Consider the following 18378-nt stretch of genomic DNA (forward strand, 5'->3'; position numbering starts at 1 on the left):
AAAATGCTGGGATTACAGGCATGAGCCACTGTGCCCAGCCCTCAAAGTTTTTAAACAGTGATATGGTGACTATATTCTATATTTTCCAAACTAAACATCAGGACCCATGGTATCAGAAAGGCTTTTACATGCTGACATTTCCATTTTCGTAAAATGCGGATGGTTTGTGGGGGACAAGGGAAATAACAGCTAAAAACAGGAGTGTCCCAGGAAGCCAAGGTACTACGATCACCATGCCGAGTATCTTCTCCCCCGCCCCCTCAAACCACCGGATAGCTGATGTTCTCCACGGCAGGAGCATTGCTCTTTTCTCATCAATAGAAATGGCAGACCTCACCCTGGCATTCCCGTAAAGATGATAAAAACCACATTGGATGCTCAGACTGGTATCTAACACTCTCAGACACATCCAATCCTCCCCTCAGGGCTCTCTTGCTTTCCTCCAGGCTTAATTGCAATACTTACTTTCACCAAATTGATTGCAGACTAACAATTTCCCCCATTTAATTTATTAAGCCACTCAGAGACATAATGACCTATTTGGGAGTTGTGTCTTCCCTGTGGAGCTCCTAGACTATGAACTCCTCTTGGCAAGAGTGAACCGAGCAGCCCCTCCCCATGGAAGGGGCTGGACACTGGCCTGGCCCTTTGTCCTCCTCCTTTTCTTAATTTCCTGCCACCTATTGTCTCTCTGATAACTGCTGACAGAGGGAAGGGTGCTATTTAATTGCTTTAAAGATATCAAACAAGCCAGTTAGGAGGTTATCTCCTCCCCAACCCCTCTATTTTTCTGGCTCAAGGTTTTGTTACTTAGTTACTAGCCAAGCTGCAGAGGAAGAAGAGGTAGCCCCGTGTGGATTACAGCTCAGACTTCATTCAGCAGATGGAGGGCAGAGTCAAAATAGCCTGGGGGAGCCAAAGGCGGAATAGGAACTCGAGGTTGGCCCCTGAGTGCTGCTGGCAGCCCAAACAGCTCTTTGGAGGCCTTCAAAGGTGGGGAGGGGAGAAGAGAGGAGGCATACATTTTCTGGACAAAATCAACAATCATCCTAGATGACACATTTCTGCTGTCAAGGTCCATGTTGTTCAGAGCCCACTCAGCCAGCTGCAGTAAGACAGGTGTGCCTAACGTGGGTGCATCAGTACGTTTTCCAGGCTGGGTCTGCCCTATGTGATAAGGAGGGGAAGGCTTGACAAGGAAAGTGCATGGAGGGGAATGTTGCTTTATTTGGTCATCCACATTAAAGAGCATACAGGGCTACATGTGGTGGCTCACACCTGTAATCCCAGCATTTTGGGATTATTCAGCCTATTCAGGAGGCTGAGGTGGGCGATTACCTGAAGTCAGGAGTTCAAGACTGGCCTGGCCAACATGGTGAAACCCTGTCTCTACTAAAATTACAAAAATTAGCCAGGCATGGTGGCAACCGCCTGGAGTCCCAGCTACGCAGGAGGCTGAGGCAGCAGAATCACTTGAGCCTGGGAGGCAGAGGTTGCTGTGAGCTGACATCACGCCACTGCACTCCACCTTGGACAACAGAGTGAGACTCTGTCTCAAAAAAAATAAAAATTAGGCCAGGCGTGGTGGCTCATGCCTGTAATCCCAGCACTTTGGGAGCCTGAGGCGGGTGGATCACTTGAGGTCAGGAGTTTGAGACTAGCCTGGGCAACATAGTGAAACCCCGTCTCTACTAAAAATACAAAACTTAGCAGGGCATGGTGGTGCACACCTGTAATCCCAGCTACTCGGGACGCTGAGGTACAAGAATCGCTTGAACCTGGGAGGTGGAGGTTGCAGTGGGCCAAGATTGCACCACTGCACTCCAGCCTGGGCAACAAGAGCGAAACTCCATCTCAAAAAAAAAAAAAAAAAAAAAAAAGAGGTCAGGCACCGTGGCTCACACCTGTAATCCCAGCACTTTGGGAGGCCGAGGTGGGTGAATCACGAGGTCAGGAGATCAAGATCATACTGGGTAACACAGTGAAACCGCATCTCTACTAAAACTACAAAAAATTAGCCAGGCATGGTGGCGGGTGCCTGTAGCCCCAGCTACTCGGGAGGCTGAGGCAGGAGAACGGTGTGAACCCGGGAGGTGGAGCTTGCAGTGAGCCAAGATCGTGCCACTGCACTCCAGCCTGGGCGACAGAGCGAGACTCCGTCTCAAAAAAGAAAGAAAGAAAGAAGGAAAGAAAGGAAGGAAGGAAGGAAGGAAGGAAGGAAGGAAGGAAGGAAGGAAGGAAGGAAGAGGACTTCAAACAGAGCATACTTAGTTATGGGTCCCCTCCCCACACAGAAAAACTCCCTGGACATCAATGACTTCATCCATTCTGACTGGCAGATAGGCCACATTTCCTGACACCCTGTCTCTTCACCTTAAAAGGGTTAGCTTTCCACCACACCAGCAAAGACCCTCAGGACACACGATTCATATTCCCAGCTGAGCATCTACCCGGAGGTAAGCAGACGCTCAGGCAGCTGGGCCGTCCTTGCCCTAATCCCTCCAGTGGTGTCCACACTGAGCCCTGCAGCACTGGTAGAAGGTGGTCTTTGGCTCATCTGCAGAGTGGGTCTGAAGCTACATGTAGTAAGCACAAGGAGGTTCTCATTGAGGACATGGCTCTGCAGTAGAGTCAACATCCTCCCAGGCAGCTGCTCCCCCAAGCCCATCATCCACTTCTTTCAGCTTTGAGTACTTCCAATTTGTTACCTTGTGGGTGAAGTGCACACAGAGGCACGTGTTGCAGGCGAGGCGGTGGCAGCGCTGTCCCTCCTCCACGATCAGCCCGTCCCTGCAGCCAGGGTAGAACAGCAGCATCATCTCGGACTCTGCTGGCTCCAGTTATTATTTTTTTTAATGAAACATAAATCTGGTATTAACAGTTTGAGAACTTTTAGGAAAGGAATTTGAGGGCAGAGTGGGCACTTCCTGGCTCTTCCTTCTTTTCCTGGAAACCAGTCAGGTTAATGGTTTTAAACTGGAGGTGGCAACAGGCATTGTAGCAACTGTGTGGCCAGAGGATGCCGAGTTCCCCTGAGCACAATTCCACGATGCCCTCCTGATATTACTATTACCTCTCTGCCTCTCCCTCTTCCCACTGACGGTAAGCAGACACAGCCCTCTTCCAGTGAGCTACCCACCCCAGCCCTTCCACTTGCATGCACATGTCTAAAAGAGATGCTGGCTCCCAGATTGACTCCTGGAACTTAAGGCAATTGCAGCTCAATTTCCATCTCACCCTGAGCTCCAGGATGCCAAGATTTAAGCCCTATCATGACCAACGTCTCAGAGAGAGATGGAAACTCCTGATCCCCATCTCACGGTGGGTACCCCAAGATACAGTTTGGCCCAGATAGAAGAGAGAGCTGGCTGCTGCTGTACCTGGTGGTTGCTTTTCCATGTCACTCATCTATCTCTAAGGCTCACCCCACCTGCCACACAGCTTCTGGACTTTTACTGTTCCCTGGTGAATTGGAAATCAGATAATAGGATGGACAAATCAAGGCAGCTCAGCTCACAGAGAAAGCTAGTTGGGGTTTGCTTTCTGTTTTCACATCCTCTAAAACTGTACTGAGGATGGTGTGTGTGTGTGTGCGTACCTATGTACTTGGAGGAGGGTGAGGAAGGGGAGGCTGCAGGATTGATTATGACTTATTAAACTATTGGAAAAGAGGCTGAATCATCACAGTCAAAAATAAACAGCTGCAACTCCATGCGACTCCCACTTCTTGCCTGTTCCCCTTTGCTCCCTCACAGCATGTAGGAGAGACTGTGCTGGGTCAGACCAGCAGGTGCTGACTGACGTGGCTACAGCAAGGGGACCACCTGTATGGCCGCTGCACCTCCAAGCTGTGGGACGCAGGGACAGCTGGGACCAGTCGACGTCCACTGGCCCTCTGATGGCTCCTAGGACTGAATCTTGGACTCCAGGTGCGGGTTTACACGCCCTGCGCTCATTGGGAACTGCATGGAGAAGCGCTATCCCCTGAGCCCTTTTTCTCCCTACTCTTAGCCTGGCCCTGCGCCCTGCGCCCGGGGCTGGCCCACGGTAAACACAGCTTTGCTAACTTGTTTGGCTAAGGAAATCACAGAGGTCCCGGTATAAGTCTGGGTCACCCCGGCCGCCACTCCAGCTGCCTAGAATATATGGGTGGAAGGGAATCGACTCCGTGAAATCAGAGGGAAAATAGCGCTTGTCCTTGCCATGAGCCTTGAGGAGACCGAAAACGCTTAACCTTTTACGCCCCCGCAGGCGGGTCCCCTCTCTCCCCGCTCCCCGGCTGTCTGTAAGCTCTGCCTGCGGCCACCCGCAGGCGTTTCAGCCGGTCTCACCCCTGTCCTTCTGCAGGACCCGGGAGGAGGGGTTGGGGGGGCGGAGCGAAGCCGCTGTGACGTAGCGGGAGGGGGGCGTGGGGAAATGTGCCGAGGGGCCCGGGCTGGCTGGGCCAGTCCCAGCAGCGCAGCCACCCATGCGCGCGCGCTCGCAAGACCACCAGCGCCCAGAGCCCCAGTCTGAGGCTTGGCGCCGGGGGTCTGCGGGCGAGGGGAGCTCTCTACGTGCGAGGGGCTAGCGGGAGCCGGCACAAGAGGGTCGAGGAGCCAGGAACCCCAAACGTCCGGCGCCAGGCGCTAGCCAAGCTGCTGCGCGCCCCGGCGCCCAGCTGGCTCGGGGACAGCCGCTGGGTGTCGGAGACCGGAGCTAGCGGATTGCAGCGGAAAAGCAAAGGTGAGGGTGTGTGTGTGTGTGTGTGTGTGTGTGTGTGTGTGTGTGTGAGATAAGAGAGATGGAGGGAGCGAGAAGCGCACTTGGGCACCTGTGTGCATCTGCGCTGATGGTGGTGTGCCCATCCGAGTGCCTGAGCTTAGGTCCCGGTGCGTGATTCTCCGCTCTTGTGCCTTTTGGGGTGATTGTAGTAGGAATGAACGACAACGGGTACCCCTGCCTGAGTAAGGGGGCTGTGGGTAGAGTGTGCTGGAACGGACGTGTCCTCGCAGCCTCATGCCCGTGTGCGTGGCGTGTGCCCTTTAGCCCGAGATTTCAGGTAGCTGCGACGGGTGACAACTTCTCTCCCAGCCCCCTGCAAAAGAGACCTGGCGCGAGGGGAGCGAGGCCGTGAGGTGCCAGCTGGGGCTCCTGCGGGAGCGCACCCGGAGATCCGAGCCTGCCAGAGGCAGGCGGCGGGCGCAGAGCGGAGAAAGAGGGGCTTCTCTCCCTAGACGCTGAACGATCTAGGATCCGTCCCCGTCCCCCACCTCGGGACAGAAAGGACAGTTTGTCTAGGTTTGGAGAGAAAAAACCACTGCATAGCCCGTGCCCGAAAGCCGCTGGCCAAGTCCCCCAAGCGACTGTCTTCTGCGCCCCGATGTCTCTGTCCTCAGCGCCCCCCCACACCCGGCACCCCTGCTGTGCGTTTCGATACTGGGCGTGCTGGCGCCACAATCTCCGCTCTTGCCTCGTCTTCCTGGAAATGGCACAGAGTTCTTTGGGAAACCCTTGCTCTGAGGATCAGCGAGTTGGATGGCCAGGAGGAGGACTTTCTGTGCCAGCCGGGAGCACCGGCTCCGCGGTCCTGACACTCGCCCCTCCATTTCTCAACCCCGTAGGCCAGCACCGCCCCGGCTTTTCCCAGGCGCTCACGCGCCGCGGTGGCCCTCAGGGGCTTTTGTCACCCTGCCAGTGGGGGCTCTCGCTCTAGCCGCACAGAGACCAAGCCGGGTTCTGCAGGCCCTGAGGGAGGCGGGGGGTGGGAAGTGAATGCGGGAAACATGATGGGGAGAGGAGAAACTGAAGCTGAGTAGGATTTAGGACCTCCCCTGATGTCGGGTCGCCATCCCAACACTCATTTCTTGGGCTGGTAATCACAGCCCCTATGTAAAAGGGGCGGGGTGGGGGGGGGCAGGTGCGTGAGACCATTCTCACCCTCCTCTCTACAGAGCCTGGACATGGTTCAGAGGAAACCAACCACTAGCCATTTCCAGCATCTAACAATTCTTGGGCTGGAAAAACAAAGAATGCAGAAAATGAAACTTCCTTGTACATTTAATTTAACCACAATTCAACTAGAATTGGCTGCCTGGCATTGGAATATTCTTTCTCTGAAACAAAAATGAAACAGAAGTCTCTGGAAGACCTTAAGCGGCTGACTTCTTTGTTAAATAAGACTCCCCATGATTTAAGCTCATTTCTTGCTTACAGGAGCCGTCCCACTCTCAGCCGGCTCCCTAGCCTCCCACCTCCACCACCTTCACCAAGACTCTGAACCCTGTCTGTTGCTACCATTAAGCAATTCTGTCCTGTTGACTGAAACTCCAGTTAAAATGACCGAGTTAGGGCTGGAAAGCAACACTCAACCCTCCCTTATACTCCCTGCACCATCGTCGTTCCTAGCCCAAAAACTCTTAGACAGGGGCTCTGCCAACCCAGGGGGATTCCGTGTTACTCAGACATTGGAGTGTGACCATTCATGTTATATAGATGGGCCCCTGGAAATCCCCATGATAAGGTACACTCTGATTGCAGGCAGCTTGAATAGGATTCTGGCTCTGTAGAATGAAACCAACTGACAAGATGGTTAGAAGTGATAACGAAACTACCCAAGTTAATCCAGGGATACTAACCACAGTTTCTGTACAGCTTCTGTTTTAATTGCTGCCAGTCTATGCTTTTTTACGCAATGCAGACATGAAATTCCAGGTGCCTCAAATACTTCACAAAATGGTCAGCCACAAAGCCCAGATCTCACTTCACAGACAGTTGTGTGGTAGGGAAATGAGCACAGAAGGAACGAGCAATGCACCTGGCAGTTCAGAATCAATCAGAAGCAAAGGTGAGCAAGGATCCTCAAGTACTTGTTGCTGGCCAAGTCTCCTTTAACTCATCTGCAGTCTTTCCAAGGATTAAGAAGTAATCTTCCATCTACACCCAGGCACCAGGAAAAGGACCTAGCTCAGGGGAAATGTGTCAGCCAAGTGAATTAGTCCCACTCTGCTGAACACACCACCCTCTGAACATCTCGCCTCTTCCTTGATTGGCCTCTTTGCTGTCCTCCTGCTTCACTCTTCATATACCCAAGACCCAGCTCAAACATTTCTCTTTGGAAGCCTCCTCTGAGTCCCCCAGGAAAGGAAGGCATTCTTAAGTCCTTCGTTTCTCTCTCGTGCAATGCCCACCCTATATGAGCTGGCTTCCTTTCCCATCTCCCCTTTTAAATTATCACCTCCTAGAGGGCACTGGCCAAGTTTGTTCATTTCTACATCCCTGCTGTCAGCACAAAGAAGCCTCCTCTCCAGGCCCCCAACCCCCGTGATATTTTTTGAATGGCTGTATATCAATCATTTAATTATGGGATGAACTATTGTTTCAGATCTTAAGCCAAGCCAATAGTGCTCCAATTATTTTCTCAGCAAGGAAGTAACACGGGAGTCAGTTGCTTCAAACCAAAGCCCAGTTATCAGCCGTTCGGTCTCTAGGCCACTGAGGAGCAGAGGGGATGCCTTGAGACGTGCAAAAGACTTGGGGCCAGGTGGCCTGTGTTCACATCCCAGCTCCACCAATTATGTACAAGAGAATGGAGTGAGCTTCTTAAACTGTCTTAAGCCTCAGTTTCCACATCTCTAAAATAGGGGTAATTATCCTACCACCTAGGACAGTTGGGGAGATCAAGGGAATCGTGAGTGTGAATGAATTATATCAGTACTGGAAGCCTTCTGCTTACTTCTGTGAAAGAGCTTGTGTCCCACACCTGCTTCCCGTTTTTGTCCGTAATTAGAAAATGGCAGGCAAATTCTCTGGAGTGTTACAGCACTTGGGAGCAGCATCCCCTTAGGGACTTTGGGAAAGAGCTCTTGAGGAAGTCAAGCATTAGGTATTGGAAAACAAAAATAGAAGAAAAACAAAAAATAAACTGAAGCCTACATTTCAAAAATGAAAGCAAACCAGACTTTTATTTTTAATACTGAAGACTATAAATTGTTTCACCACGTAGGTAGATTTCAATAAATCAGAGATAATGAGATGGTAGAGCAAAACATGGGGGGAAACAACTTACGAGGTTCCCATTATGAGCCCAATGCAAGGCTAGGCATTTTCACATACATTCCATCATTTAACCTTCATGACACCCCCATGTGAAGAAATAAGAGTCAGAACCATTAAGGACCAGGCATGTGGTCACACGGGCTCAGCCGTGGAACCCGGTTTGTTCTACCTCTAGAGTCTGGGTTTTTTCCACTATGGCATTTTCAGAACGGAAAGACTCCAAGGCGGTCAGCAAGTCAGCATAGATTTCCTGGTAGGGAAGAGGCCAGGAATGTCAGTGTCAGACCCTTCTGAGGTCAGGCGCTGAACTTCTCCAAGCTCTGCCTTTCTGCAGTTTAAATCAGTCAACTTCTTAGGGGTCAAAGTATGTGCTTTTTGAAGCCACAGCCCTCCCCGACATGTGCGTCAGCAGATGATGGCTGAACCCAAACCCTTCCCTACTATTGGAAAAACAACTCAAAAAGTCTGCACACTGATGAGGAACTCTAGAGCTTAATGTTGATGTGGAAAGATAATACATTTTTCAATTTAAGAGTATGTCTGAGAGGCTAAACCAGAAATGTGTAAATTTGGTGAGAGTTTAAACAGCTTGTGACCGACGGGCCAATCTTCCTTTTTTCCTTCCAGATGTCACACTGGATCCTTGGCCTCCAGGGTCCATTAAGGTGAGAATAAGATCTCTGGGCTGGCTGGAACTAGCCTAAAACTGAAAAGCAGCCATGGACATGGCGGATGAGCCACTCAATGGAAGCCACACATGGCTATCCATTCCATTTGACCTCAATGGCTCTGTGGTGTCAACCAACACCTCAAACCAGACAGAGCCGTACTATGACCTGACAAGCAATGCAGTCCTCACATTCATCTATTTTGTGGTCTGCATCATTGGGTTGTGTGGCAACACACTTGTCATTTACGTCATCCTCCGCTATGCCAAGATGAAGACCATCACCAACATTTACATCCTCAACCTGGCCATCGCAGATGAGCTCTTCATGCTGGGTCTGCCTTTCTTAGCTATGCAGGTGGCTCTGGTCCACTGGCCCTTTGGCAAGGCCATTTGCCGGGTGGTCATGACTGTGGATGGCATCAATCAGTTCACCAGCATCTTCTGCCTGACAGTCATGAGCATCGACCGATACCTGGCTGTGGTCCACCCCATTAAGTCGGCCAAGTGGAGGAGACCCCGGACGGCCAAGATGATCACCATGGCTGTGTGGGGAGTCTCTCTGCTGGTCATCTTGCCCATCATGATATATGCTGGGCTCCGGAGCAACCAGTGGGGGAGAAGCAGCTGCACCATCAACTGGCCAGGTGAATCTGGGGCTTGGTACACAGGGTTCATCATCTACACTTTCATTCTGGGGTTCCTGGTACCCCTCACCATCATCTGTCTTTGCTACCTGTTCATTATCATCAAGGTGAAGTCCTCTGGAATCCGAGTGGGCTCCTCTAAGAGGAAGAAGTCTGAGAAGAAGGTCACCCGAATGGTGTCCATCGTGGTGGCTGTCTTCATCTTCTGCTGGCTTCCCTTCTACATATTCAACGTTTCTTCCGTCTCCATGGCCATCAGCCCCACCCCAGCCCTTAAAGGCATGTTTGACTTTGTGGTGGTCCTAACCTATGCTAACAGCTGTGCCAACCCTATCCTATATGCCTTCTTGTCTGACAACTTCAAGAAGAGCTTCCAGAATGTCCTCTGCTTGGTCAAGGTGAGCGGCACAGATGATGGGGAGCGGAGTGACAGTAAGCAGGACAAATCCCGGCTGAATGAGACCACGGAGACCCAGAGGACCCTCCTCAATGGAGACCTCCAAACCAGTATCTGAACTGCTTGGGGGTTGGGAAAAAACCAAGCCATGCTCTGTCTACTGGCAATGGGCTCCCTACCCGCACCGGCTTCCTTCCTCCCACCCCTCACACCTGGCTTCTAGAATAGAGGATTGCTCAGCATGAGTCCAATTCAGAGAACGGTGTTTGAGTCAGCTTGTCTGATTGAATGATAATGTGCTAAACTGATTACCTCCCCCTTAAAGCGAACACTGAAATGCAGGTAGACAATTCAAAGTCTGGAGAAGAGGGATCATGCCTGGATATGATCTTTAGAAACAACAAAAATAGAAAAAAATAAGTATCTGTGTGTTTGTGTATTTAAAACTCAATATGTAATCTTGTGTTTTTATATGTATACTTGTATATTCCTATTTATTCTCTGTATAGGCATTACCTACGCTCCTGTGTTTACATACACAAGTAGCAAATTCGAGTATGCATAGTGTAGATGGACATTTGCCACAATACACTGCCCGCAGAAATGGACTTACCGTGAAGCCAATAAAGTTCAAGCTTCAGGGATCTCTCTCGCACGGGCCTTGCCAAGGCCCAGGTGGGACTTGGGCAGTATGTTCATGTGGTCATATGTTTTTGTAAAAAATTGTGAAAGTAAGATATGTTTGTATTGTTTTTCTTAAAGAGGAACCTCGTATAAGCTTCAAGCCTCACAAACCTTCTAGCCTCTGCCCTTGGGGATTTGCTTCATTAATTTCAGGCAAGTGAGGTCAATGTAAGAAGGGAAAGGGAGAAGATATTTGAAGAACCAGAACGTAAATTCATGTGTTTCCACTTCTCAGATATAGTCAGAGAATTATTCATTTGCCCAAAAGGACTTAAGTGGTTGTGGTCATCCATCATTGTATTTATCAAGACAAAGCCAACTTTGTTATAAGATTGCATTTTTTGCTTTTCAAATTGCTTTAGTTTTTCTTAGGGAGCTATGAGGGGGAAAAAATCACTAACATGAAAGGCAAAAAATGGACTATGATTCCTGTGGGGAAAAAATTTCATTCTCTCCATCGTGAAAATAAGTGAATAAGAGTGAAGCAAAATTACACCTTTATGAGAAACCATAAAATTGTTTTTATTTTTCAGGCCAGACATAGCTTCCTAATGAAAGAAAATGGAAATGTAATTCAACGACTCCTCAAAGGGGACTTTAGAGGACTTCATACAAAGCTGGGCATTAAGAAAACCACAATGCATGGCCGGGCGTGGTGGCTTACGCCTGTAATCCCAGCACTTTGGGAGGCCGAGGTGGGTGGATCACCCGAGGTCAGGAGTTCGAGACCAGCCTGGCCAACATGGTGAAATCCCATCACTACTAAAAATATGTAAATTAGTCGGGCGTGGTGGCACGTGCCTGTAATCCTAGCTGCTCGGGAGGCTGAGGCAGGAGAATCACTTGAACTTGGGAGGTGGAGGTTGCAGTACGCTGAGATTGTGCCACTGCACTCCAGCCTGGGCAACAAGAGCAAAACTCAGTCTCAAAAAAAAAAAAAAAAAAAAAAGGAAAACCACAATGCGTACTAAAGACCAGAAGACATTGTTCATAAAACAAAAGCACCCTCAGCTGCCAATGAATATGCAGCGTGCAGGGGGTGTGGTGTGAGTGTTGATGGGGAACCACCTCTCGGAGATACTGCTGTGCTGCCTTCCCCACTGACTGTATACACAGTAACTGTCATATCTTTAATGCCATGGACTCTCTGAGCCACTCTGCAAGGACTATTGTAGACAGGCACTTCACACCATAAAGTGGCATTTTTTTCGTTCCCCAAACTGACATTTACAAGCGATAAGAAGAGACAATATCCATTTCATTGACTGATCATTTTCTAGAGTATGAAGAAATACACACCTGGGTGTCTGCAAGGATGTCATCATCTTTGGGTTTCATCTGAGAGCATCACTCAGCATCTCACACATAGATGTTACCATATTTTTAAATGAGCTTTCCTCTTCCGGCTCCCTAAGCAAGCGCTGTTGGCTGGTGGGAGTGACTAAGTGCTCCACCTGTGGGTGTCCTTCTTAATGTGCTGCTTTTGTTCTGTATAAATTCACACCACCTCACTCCCAAAAGTACTTCCTGTGGCTCAGAAAAATATGTTCAATAAGATTTTGGATAGATAAATCCATACAAAAATAAAAAGAGGTATAGTTATAAAACAAGACTATAGAAAAAGTTGCGGCAGAAATTGCATGCAGGAAAATCCCACACCATTAGTAAAAGTAAGGTCAACTGTAAGTTCAGCTCAGGGCTTCCTAGCAGCCATGTTTAGCGAAGTGTGATTTTTTTTTTTTTAAACAAAAACAAGCAAAGATTTGGAAGAAAATGCTTTAGACCTAACTTTACAATTATTATAACATAAGATGTTCCAGGGTCCTTGAATAAATGCTGAGTTTTAGGGAAATGATTCCAAGGGACCAAGAATTGGTAGAAATAATTTCAAGGCAGAGAAGACTAATTCTACAGGCTGGGCGTGGTGGCTTATGCCTGTAATCCCACACTTTGGGAGGCTGAGGTGGGTGGATTGCCTGAGGTCAAGAGTTCAAGACCAGCCTGGCCAACATGGTGAAACCCTGTCTCTACTAAAAATACAAAAAATTAGCCAGGCATGGTGGCGAGCGCCTGTAATCCCAGCTACTCGGGAGGCTGAGACAGGAGAATGGCTTGAACCCAGGAGGTGGAGATTGCAGTGAGCTGAGATCGTGCCATTGCACTCCAGCCTGGGCAACAAGAGCGAAACTTCATCTCAAAAACAAAAAAAAACAAAAAACAAAACAAAACAAAAAAACAAAGACTAATTCTATAGTACCCACGACCCTGCAACCAGAGAAACTGCCTGTAGGGAGGCCAGAGTCCCAAGCAGCCACCTGTAACCTGAAAATGAAATGCAGACCCAGGCATCTGTGGGTCTTCATCAGCAGGATGACCATTCTAAGGCTAAAAGACAGGCCTTTAAATCTGATGCTATAATTCCATCCAAATACACAGTTAGGTTTCTACCATAGGGAAAGCTATTCTCCACTTTTTGAAGTATCTGTTTCAAAGATAACTTGCTCTCTGGTTCTCTTTTATCTAAAAGAGAGAATCAACATGCTAATTTAAAGGCTAACATCATTTTAATTCAAAAATTTTAGTCTCCATTCCATATTTAATGATGAAGACAAATCTGCTGGGTGCTGGGAGGGAATAAAAAGTAATGCACCCCATTGATTTCAGAGTATCTGATCACTTGGGTCATGCAAGCTGCTACTTACCCGCCATTAGCATGGGTAGTTAAGTGCTGATTAAACCTAAGTGGACTCAGTGAAAAAGATATTGGGAAAAGTAATATAATATTGTGGCCTATGTTGAATGATGTTAGCTTGTGTTTCAGTAACAGAGTTGGGTAATATTGGACGTGTAGATGAAGCTTTAGCAGGGCTGGGCACGGTGGCTCATGCCTGTAATCCCAGCACTTTGGGAGGCTGAGGCGGGTGGATTACCTGAGGTCAGGAGTTCAAGACCAGCCTGGCCAACATGGGGAAACCCTGTCTCTACTAAGAATACAAAAATTATCCAGGTGTGGTGGCATGTGCCTGTAATCCCAGCTACTCGGGAGGCTGAGACAGGAGAATCGCTTGAACCCAGGAGGCGAAGGCTGCAGTGAGCCAAGATCGCGCCACTGCACTTCAGCCTGGGTGACAGCGCAAGACTCCATCTCAAAAAAAAAAAAAAAAAGGAAGAAGAAAAAGAAACTTAAGTGGGGTTCATACCATAGCATGGCAGAGGGACATTGGAGAATAAAATGGCATGCAGAGAGGAACACGCGGGCTGGTGGACGGGGCTTCTAGAGCTGGCAGTGAACTGGAGTCTATTTGCTTACACAAATTTAACCTTCTCTCCATGATGGAATACAAGTGTTTTTTGCCAAAACTCGCAGCCCCAGCTGCCCTAGATGAGGAGCCCTGCGCTGGAAAAGTGCACAGGCTGATCACAGAGACAGGTAGGAAGCAAAGGACTGTTAAAATACATGTTCCGGGCTGGGGATGGTGGCTCACACCTGTGATCTCAGCACTTTGGGAGGCCGAGGCTGGGGAATCGCTTGAGCCCAGGATTTTGAGACTAGCCTAGGCAATATGGTGAGACCCTGCCCTTAAAAAAAAAAAAAAAAAAAAGAAAAGAAAAGAAAAAAAGATTCATATTCCTGATCAGCTCTGAATGTGACTATTCAATGAAGACATGCACGCATGACCTTTGGCCTTGCTAAAGAAGAGTGGCTGAAGGTCTAGCAAACATAATGCTTGTCTTAGGTTACCTGTTGATTTAAAAACAACAACAACAAAAACCCATAAAAATAGTAAAATATAAAAACAAATTAATGTTTTATAGACCCTGGGGAAAAGAATTTTCAGCAAAGTACAAAAATTTAAAGCATTCCTTTCTTTAATTTTGTAATTCTCTACTGTAGAACAGCTCAAAATATCAGTTCTGTTTTAAGTAACAGAATTGATAACTGAGCAGGGAAACGTAATTTGGATTGTAAAATTCTTGCTTTAATAAAAATTCTTTAAACAGTCAAAGAAAGAAAGAAAGAAAGAAAGGTGGCAAGAGAATTATCAAAAGTTTCCATAGATGGTTGGGAAGATCTGATTAGTGTTTCCAAAATGCTTATCATTCTAAGAATCCCAATAGCTGGCAAGCCAAGCAGTGGAACTTATAGTAACAACAATCAATCACTTGTCTCATCCCACATTTTTGCCAAATTCAAAAACACCAAATTTCCCATCAAATGTTCTGTCAGAGTAAACCTTTACCTAAGTGCTTGTTTTGCTTTTAATATGTGAATTTCTGGGAACATTCCCATGGGCAGCCTCTAATTTTTTTTTTTTTTTTTTTTTTTTTTTTTTTTTTTTTTTTTTTGAGACAGAGTTTCGCCTTTTCACCCAGGCTGGAGCGCAGTGGCACGATCTTGGCTCACTGCAACCTCCACCTCCCGGGTTCAAGTGACTCTCCTGCCTCAGCCTCCCAAGTAGCAGGGACTACAGGCACGTGCCACCACGCCCAGCTAATTTTTGTATTTTTAGTGGAGATGGGTTTTTGCCATGTTGGCCAGGCAGGTCTTGAACTCTTGACCTCAGGTGATCCGCCTGCCTCAGTGTCCCAAAGTGTTGGGATTACAGGCATGAGCCACCGTGTTCAGCCAATTTTTCCTCAACTCTCTCTTTCCTGGACGGGCTGCGTTGGGGGGAGGCGCAGGGAAAGAACACCTCTTTGCTTAGACATTGGTGTCGACAGTGGGGATACTAAGTTCATTTCCTGATCCTGCTAGGCCTGGAAGCAGGGAAGAAATGTCCTGGTTAGAGATAAAATTGTCCTATCCTTTTAGAAAAGCCTGTTAAGGAATATGATGCAAAGCCACCTTCGACGAAATCTGAAATGATACCCCACAGCCTTGTCCACCCCAATTATTCAGTGACAGGGCTCCAGTTGCTTAAGCCATAGAGAAGGCCCCTTTGCAGTGGGAGTCACTGAAGACAGAAAGGGAAGCCCAGGATGAACCCAGTCCTAAGGGCTGCTGGGGGCCACCAAATAAGACTGTTTTAGCCCTGGACACGGAGGGAGACACAGTCATCCCAGATCCTTACAAAGAATACATTGCCAAGGACCCCGAAGGAAATCTGCTTGTCTTAAGAGAGGAAGACCCACGACCAGCTCTCTGGGACTACCTGTCAACTCAGCAGGTGCAGCCAGGGAGCAGCCATGCTTCTTCTGCCCTCCCAGTAGGCTGGGCTATCAGTTCCTGGGAGGGGTCCTGTCCCCATGTAAGGGGATATGTACATTGCTGAGTACGCTGTTATCTTTTTCATGGGTATGATTTTTTAACAAGAAAGCTAAATGGTTCTCGTGTAACATAACTGATATAGTTTGGCTGTGTCCCCACCCAAATCTTATCTTGAACTGCAGCTCCCATAATCCCCAGGTGTTGTGGGAGGGACCCAGTGGGAGGTAATTGAATCATGGGGGTGGTTACCGCCATGCTGTTCTCGTGATAGCGAGTGAGTTCTCACGAGATCTGATGGTTTTATAAGGGGCTTTCCCCCTCCTTCGCTCTGCACTTCTCCTTGCTGCCATGCGAAGAAGGATGTGTTTGCTTCCCCTTCTGCCATGATTGTAAGTTTCCTGAGGCCTCCCCAGCCATGTTAAACTTTGAGTTAATTAAACCTCTTTCCTTTATAAATTACCCAGTCTTGCGTATGTCTTTATTAGCAGTGTGAGAATGGACTAATACAATAACCAAGGCTTGGTGGCTTTCTCAACATTAACCAGCATCCCAGTTCTCAGGAGACATGGATGGTGTTCTAAGGCTCTCAAGTTCCCAACTTGTACCTTCACTCTAGTCTGTGCTCCCAAGCACATGCACACATAAACACACACGTAATGTACATGCATATAGGTGGCATGACAGAACACGTGTGTGATGCTTCACATGTATGTTGCCCTCCCCTTGTCCACTGCCCTGCTCCAGCCCATTTCCATGGCTCAGTCTACATCTGCTCATCTTGTTTGCTTAAGTACCATGCATGTGAAAGACACGCTCACGTGTGTGTGATATTCATGCACATACATGTTAGGCACACGTGATGCACATGTGTACATGGGAGGCATGTGTGTGATGTGTACACACAGTATACATCCTGTATTGCCTCGGCAAGACCTCAATGCAGAGATTCTCCAGCAGCTTTAAATAGAGGGTGATAAATATAATTTGACTAACTCATCTCAAATCTAGGGATAGTTAAGTCTTTTTTTTGAGACAGAATTTCGCTTTTTTTGCCCAGGCTGGAGTGCAGTGGTGCGATCTTGGCTCACTGCAACCCCCACCTCCCGGGTTCAAGCGATTCACCTGCCTCAGCCTCCCAAGTAACTGGGATTACAGGCGTGTGCCATCATGCTCAGCTAATTTTTTTTGTATTTTTAGTAGAGACGGGGTTTCACCTCGATGGCCAGGCTGGTCTCGAACTCCTGACCCCCAAGTGATCCACCTACCTCGGCCTCCCAAAGTGCTGGGATTACAGGCGTGAGCCACCCCGCCTGGCCAGTTAGTCATTTTTTCTAGACTGCTGCCACGATAGGGAGGAGGACATTATGCATAAACTAGTTTTTTACCCAGAGAATTCCATGCTAGATCACAGACTGCATGCCTAGCATGCCCAGCCCCAGCCAGCTGTCCCTGCCTCAATTCAACAACAACAACAGCAAAAAGGGTTGGCAAAAGGGTGTGATGGCTTCCTACAAATCACCCCCACCAGTCCATTGGCATAAAGCACTTGTACTGCTAACAGCAACATTTTTGCATAAGAAAAATGATACAATTTCTTCACAGAAAAATCACTGAAAATAGTTCTTAAATTGAGTCTCATCAATGACAGCATCTTAACAGACATTTCTTCCCCCTGGCCCCCCGGACCATGCTTCTTAATACAAATCCAAGGCTGAACCCTAAGGGGAAGCTGTGATACTCTGCCAGTGAGAAAATGAATGGTCGCTGTCTTCCTTGCCCGTGAGCATACCTCTGCAAAAGAGTCTCTTAAACAGAAAGGAAACCCTCCCTTGTCCATGGTCCTGCTTGTTCATTTCCGTGGCTTGGGATATCTACCTTGGCTCATCTTGTTTGCTTAAGTATCAGCCAGTGTGTGATGGAGAAGAGAGTATTGTTATGTCTTCCTTTGAGGAACAGAAGTCTGATCTCCAGGGTTCATTCTCAAGATTAATTAAAGCTAGCCTAGTCTCAGCTGTGCTGCCAGCCCAGCGTGCTAGACACTCACAGAGCAAAGGCTTGGGTGGAAGGAAGACTTACTTTTTTTGCCTTCAGCTTAAGCACTTTTTGGCAGATGAAAATCCTGTCCTAAGTATCTCTTCCAAACTCCCAGGTGGATGGGCTCGGGAGATGACAGACCACAGCTGTTCCACTTTTTTTCTCTGCACCTTCACGTGACCACCTGTCTCCAAGGGTTTGCAAGCTCAAAGGTAGCAGAACATGCAACTTCAGCCATACCATGTGGCCTCCTCGAAGGTCTGTCTTTGCAGCCCAGGAAACCTATTGCTTCTTGGTTTTAAATGGAACATTTCTAGTCCAGCTGAGCCGACACAAAATCTGGTTGGATACCAGTAATATGGTTCTGGGATGTTGGGCAGACATGGAAATGGGTATTTACAGAGTTTGGGACTTTGAGGGCTTCCTTCCTGCCTCTAGGACCAACAAAGTAAATGTTAATTGCTGGAGAAGAACCAAGGTGAGGCACTGATGTGGCAGGCTGCTTCAGCAGCGACGTCTGTTTTCAGAGATCAGCTTCATCTTAAAGAGTGTCAAGGTCAGTGGAGGCCCACTTTGCTCTCAGCAAAGTCAAGACAGGAGACCAGCTGCCTTTGAGCAGGGAGTCTCACATGTTTAAAATTTAGCAATTAGAGTTTGTTTCCTTTAACTATGCCCTTGATCTGTCTTTCAAAACAATGTCCCC

The 18378-nt window shown here is 48.1% G+C and overlaps 2 protein-coding genes across 2 annotated transcripts; one reads left to right on the top strand and one right to left on the bottom strand.

The window, feature by feature from the left end:
- Positions 1-2492: 2492 nt before the first annotated feature.
- Positions 2493-2893, bottom strand: LOC744496 (DNA-directed RNA polymerase III subunit RPC10). Its single transcript, XM_063799923.1, is given in 1 exon segment — positions 2493-2893. A coding segment is annotated over 1 exon segment (327 nt). The 5' UTR covers positions 2820-2893.
- A 1558-nt stretch (positions 2894-4451) lies between these two features.
- SSTR2 (somatostatin receptor 2) lies at positions 4452-10003 on the top strand. The gene is given in 2 exon segments (NM_001246599.2): positions 4452-4725; positions 8665-10003. A coding segment is annotated over 1 exon segment (1110 nt). The 5' UTR covers positions 4452-4725; positions 8665-8756; the 3' UTR covers positions 9867-10003.
- Positions 10004-18378: the final 8375 nt, after the last annotated feature.

The sequence above is a fragment of the Pan troglodytes genome, chromosome 19 (genome assembly GCF_028858775.2).
Source record: "Pan troglodytes isolate AG18354 chromosome 19, NHGRI_mPanTro3-v2.0_pri, whole genome shotgun sequence".
NCBI lineage: Eukaryota > Metazoa > Chordata > Mammalia > Primates > Hominidae > Pan > Pan troglodytes.